The sequence below is a fragment of the Cannabis sativa genome, chromosome 2 (assembly GCF_029168945.1).
Source record: "Cannabis sativa cultivar Pink pepper isolate KNU-18-1 chromosome 2, ASM2916894v1, whole genome shotgun sequence".
Taxonomy (NCBI): domain Eukaryota; kingdom Viridiplantae; phylum Streptophyta; class Magnoliopsida; order Rosales; family Cannabaceae; genus Cannabis; species Cannabis sativa.
In genome coordinates this window covers 43,612,022-43,617,479 of record NC_083602.1, presented here as the reverse complement: position 1 = coordinate 43,617,479, position 5,458 = coordinate 43,612,022, and the positions used below count along the sequence as shown (strand labels likewise).

The 5,458-nt window shown below is 38.6% G+C and overlaps 1 protein-coding gene across 1 annotated transcript; it reads left to right on the top strand.

Moving 5' to 3' along the window:
- Positions 1–369: 369 nt before the first annotated feature.
- On the top strand, positions 370–4,485 carry LOC133033842 (sulfite reductase [ferredoxin], chloroplastic-like). Its single transcript, XM_061108831.1, has 8 exons — positions 370–858; positions 1,300–2,082; positions 2,162–2,458; positions 2,707–2,904; positions 3,155–3,289; positions 3,395–3,511; positions 3,622–3,780; positions 3,946–4,485. The coding sequence occupies exons 1-8, from the start codon at positions 688–690 to the stop codon at positions 4,150–4,152; spliced, it is 2,067 nt and encodes a 688-aa protein (XP_060964814.1). The 5' UTR covers positions 370–687; the 3' UTR covers positions 4,153–4,485.
- Positions 4,486–5,458: the final 973 nt, after the last annotated feature.

The following is a 5,458-nucleotide window of genomic DNA, read 5'->3' as shown; positions in this document are numbered from 1 at the left end:
GTTTTATGCTATTTTTTGATGTTTTTTCAGGTGGAACTTCAGTATTTTGAGTTAGGAGCGTTGTTTGAAGATGTTATAGCTTTATTGTTTAAATTTCCGGGGGCAGTTTTGTCCCATGGGGCTCGCTCTAAGATTTTAGCGGCCCATAATTGGCAAAGCATGCTGTTAGACGATGAGCTATCCTGGTTCGAGGAGGTGCCAGTACCGGTGGCGGACGTGGGCATCGTAAATTCATGAGTGATGTTAATCACTTTGTCAAAAAAAAAAAAATATAAAAAAAATTATAAATTAATATCTTACTAGACAAAATTCAATCTCTTTTATAATTATTAAATAGCCCCAGCAATGATGAAGGGAACACTTTCTGCAGCGCGTACATGTTGCGCGTGTGAGAGGATTTTATTTTTCCTTAATAACTCTCTCGTGTGTCAGGCACATGAGAGCAAATATACCATAATTTTTTTACATGTAAAAATATATATAATTTTGAAGTGCTCTCCTCTCATCGCCACCATCAATATCATTCATCCATTGCAAATCTTTTCTGCTTCACTCACTTCAGCTCCTTTTATTTCTTTTTTCCTCCATAAGATCCTGCAAAAAATCCTTATTTAGGGTTTTCCTGCATAGTTTTTGAGAGCTGAAAAAAGAGAAAGCTTTGAGAGAAAAACTCGAACTTGGTGGGTTATGACGACGTCGTTTGGAGCTACGAATACTCCCGTGTTCAACGATCCCAAGGGTCAGATTGGGAGCTTTCAGAGACTTAAGTCCGCTAACTCTTTCGCTTTGAGCTTTCATACTAGACCCGTTCATGTCTTTTCGGCTTCGAACCGTACGCTCATCAGAGCCGTTTCTACGGTTCGTTTTGATCTCTTTCTCTCTTTCTCTTCTTCTGTGTGGGTTTTTTTTTTTTTTTTTTTTCAAACATATTGCTCTGTTATTATGGCAAGAGGCCAAGCAAAGAAACTTATGTTGCTTGCTTTCGTTTTGTTAGGTTTGAAAGAGCTCGTGTTTGTGTATCAAAAATCCCATTTTTTTCAGTTGTTTTTTTTATGAAAGTATAAATTCTATCATTTTATTGTTTGGGTGGTCATGTATTGTTGATTTGTCAATCTAGTTTCTTTTGCTATTATGTGTATCTAAATCTATGGCACGGAGAGAGACTGTAGTTAGTATTAATGGATTTCTGGAGCTGAAATGTGTAGAAGAGAAAAAAGGGTCAAATTTGAGAATTTTTATGTAATGAATCTATATTAATGAGAAAAGTTTGTGATTATTGATGATTTTTTGTCCATGCAGCCGGCAAAGCCAGAGACTGTAACCGAGCCTAAGCGTAGTAAAGTTGAAATATTCAAAGAACAAAGTAATTTCATAAGATATCCTCTTAACGAGGAGATATTAACAGATGCCCCAAATATCAATGAGGCTGCTACACAATTGATCAAGTTCCATGGAAGCTATCAACAGTATAATAGAGATGAACGTGGTCAAAAGTCGTACTCATTTATGCTTCGTACGAAGAACCCTTGTGGGAAAGTCCCAAACCAACTTTACTTGACCATGGATGATCTTGCTGATCAGTTTGGAATTGGGACACTAAGATTAACTACGAGGCAGACATTTCAGCTACACGGGGTTCTAAAGAAGGACCTTAAGACAGTAATGAGTAGCATTATTAAAAACATGGGCTCAACTCTTGGTGCCTGTGGCGATCTCAATAGAAATGTACTTGCTCCAGCTGCCCCACTTGTTAGAAAAGATTATCTCTTTGCACAACAAACAGCGGACAACATTGCAGCCCTGTTAACTCCTCAGTCTGGTTTTTACTATGATGTGTGGGTGGATGGTGAGCAATTCATGACGGTAGAACCTCCTGAAGTAACCAAGGTCCGCAATGATAATTCTCATGGAACAAATTTCCCTGATTCACCCGAGCCTATCTACGGAACACAGTTCTTACCCAGGAAATTTAAAATTGCAGTTACTGTGCCAACAGATAACTCTGTGGATCTTCTCACAAATGACATTGGTGTTGTTGTTGTTACTGACGATAATGGGGAGCCTCAGGGTTTCAATTTATATGTAAGATCATCATGTCTTGACCAATGTTTTTTTGATTGCTCTAGCTTATAATGTTAGTATCTTATAATTTCTCTCACAGGTTGGTGGTGGTATGGGAAGAACTCACAGGGTGGAAACCACTTTTCCCCAACTGGCATTACCATTGGGATATGTCCCGAAAGAGGATATTTTGTATGCAGTGAAAGCTATTGTTGTTACACAGAGAGAAAATGGCAGAAGGGATGATCGTAGATACAGTAGGCTTAAGTATTTAGTAAGCTCTTGGGGGATTGAGAAGTTTAGAAGTGCTGTTGAGAAATTTTATGGAAGGAAATTTGAGCCTAACCGTGAATTGCCTGAGTGGGAATTTAAAAGCTACTTAGGATGGCATGAGCAGGTTTGTTCAACTCATCTCGACTTGAAGTTTATGATTTCTCATCTGGGATTCTATGTTTGAAATACTACTACTCCCTAGTCCCGACATTGAGATTTATCATGGCTCTTCATAGAGTACAGCTGTTAATCTGTCATAGTTATTATTCTCACACTTCCTCTTTAGCTGTTAATCTGTCATAGTTATTATTCTCACACTTTCTCTCTAGCTGACTCTGTTACCTCACCATTTGTCTAATGATATGTTTACAGGGAGATGGCAATTTATTTTGTGGACTCCATGTTGATAGTGGTCGTGTAGCAGGGAAGATGAAGAAAGCACTGAGGGAGGTCATTGAAAAATATGGTTTGAGCGTGCGGCTAACACCAAATCAGAACATCATCTTGTGTGATATTCGAAATTCATGGAGGCGTCCCATCACTACAATACTTGCCCAAGCTGGTCTGCTGGTAAATTCATCTTTTTTCACTTTTGCACTTTATTTTCCCCTCTTTGTCAACTAAGTAGAGTATTGCATTTGATTAGACGTGGTATCTATGAATCTATACAAAGTGTTGTAACTTAAACAATAGATCAATAGCCAACACTTCTGTTGTTGTGTTATATGCTTTATTTAGGAGAAAAAGAAATATTTTGTGCCACTGCTGATTTTGGATTGATGTCGCGTTATATTCATTACTTACTTTTTGCTGTGTCCAGCATCCTAGATACGTAGATCCCCTTAATGTAACTGCTATGGCATGCCCGGCAATGCCTCTTTGCCCACTGGCAATAACTGAAGCAGAGCGAGGAATCCCCGACATCCTAAAGCGGGTTCGAGCAGTTTTTGAGACGGTATTGCCACAATCCTTCATTAATTTAAGAACTAAAAAGAGAAAAAAAGTGTGAATCAATATTTCAATGTTAGTGTGCAAATAACATACTGCCATTATATTTCAGGTTGGTCTAAGGTACAGTGAATCTGTGGTCATAAGGATAACTGGTTGTCCTAATGGTTGCGCCAGACCATACATGGCCGAACTTGGACTGGTTGGGGATGGTCCCAATAGCTACCAGGTATTTTGAGGACACTTTCTCAAAGATGTTGTCTTTTAAGGCAGAAGTATTATGAAACCACTGGACATATAATAATATCATTCTTATTATGTCTTTTAACTTAAGTATAGATTTGGCTTGGAGGAACACCCAACCAAACCTCCCTTGCAAGAACCTTCATGAACAAGGTTAAGATTCATGACCTTGAAAAAGTTTTGGAGCCATTGTTTTATCACTGGAAACGCAAACGCCAATCTAAAGAGTCATTTGGAGCCTTTGCAAATCGCTTGGTGAGTGGTAACATAATTATCTGCAAGCTCTTTGTTTCTACTTATATTTCTGATCTTTAAGGAAAAATTGTCTTTGTAACTTATACCTAGAATGTGGAAGTGTTCTTGTCATTGGTAAGTATTAGCATGCTTAGTGATGTGGGCTTGCTTGTTTGTTTTCTTCAGGGATTTGAAAAACTTCAAGAAATGGTTGACAAATGGGAAGGTCCAGTAGCTGCTTCATCACGACATAACCTGAAGCTTTTTGCAGACAAGGAGACATACGAAGCCATGGATAAACTGGCAAAACTGCAGGATAAGAGCGCGCATCAGCTAGCTATAGAAGTCATTCGCGATTTTGTTGCTTCCCAGCCAAATGGGAAAAGTGAATGATTGGTTTGAAGTTATGTTCCTGCTTAGCAAAACACAGCCAAGGCAGACTAGGAAATAATACCTCTTATGTGTTCTGTTTTAGAGTTTCTTTCTGGTTTAGGTATTATTTTTTTTGAGATTGCATTTTCAAGTCTCTGTCGGCCTGGATTTGTAAAATAAGGCTGGTCTTTTTTGTTTTTTTTTGGTATCCCTATGCAAGAGTAGGTGAATGCGTTTCCTCATCGTCTATGATTTTTGTAACAAGATCAGTTTTTGTCCGCATTTCCATCACTAAAAAGTGTTCTAAAAGGCTAATGTGCTAATATGCAAAAGCTATTCAAGATATTTTACCAATGATTCCACTGGAAGTCTTATCAAGGGTTTGCATGAACTCAAATTTTGGAGGTTGTCCAACCTAGAAAGTATGCCTAGACTTATGGGGTATGACCATATTTATTTGCACTTTTGTTTTGAAGATCTTATTGTCGAAGAGGGTAGTTGTTTTACTTTGGAAGTATAGATTTTTTAGTGTTATTTTCTTTACCGTTACAAAATCGAACCAAATATCTCTTACTCTACTGTTTTCAAGATCTTGATGAAGATTTTATCGCATTCTATTGGTAAGAGGGTAGTTGCTCTTCGCTTCCCTTGCATTTGTGGGTTTTTGTTGTCCTTTCTTTCTTTCCCAGAAATGGCAAGATAGCACCTTTACCAACCTAAAAAATGCGTCTGATCTTGTGACCTATTGACATATAATAACACCATGATTTCAAGGGTCTCCATCGTAATCCGTTTGACCCATATGCAGGTATTACACAGTATTGGATAAGGTCTTTTTGGTACTAAGCTTGTTTATGTGCGTATATTGCACAAAAGCCAGATGGGCATTTTCTAGCTTTACTATGAGAATTGCTAAGAGACACTATTAGTGCCTAGTACCCTCCTCGATATTATATCGCTGTTGGTGTGTTATCTTAAATTTTGTCTACTTGACGTGGCATGTTCACAAAGTCTCTTTAGAAGGCATAACAAAACTGTCAAGGACCAAGTGAGAGAAGTTAAGCAAGCCGTCAAGAAGCTGCACAATTATGTCTGGTCGGCCACGTGAGTACATAGGCCGGCCAGGAGGAGCTTGTGGTTTGAGCATAAGCTAGTCGACTAAAGGTGATTGTCAGACCAAGAAAGGGCCTGTTCAATCAAGGAAGCCTAATCTTTGCAAGAAAAGTTGTACAAAAGCTGGCCAACACATACTAAGGTTAGCCAACACTTGCTAAGGTTGGCAGACACTTGATGTGCAGCCCGCAGGCTGGCAAGCACTTGATGTGCA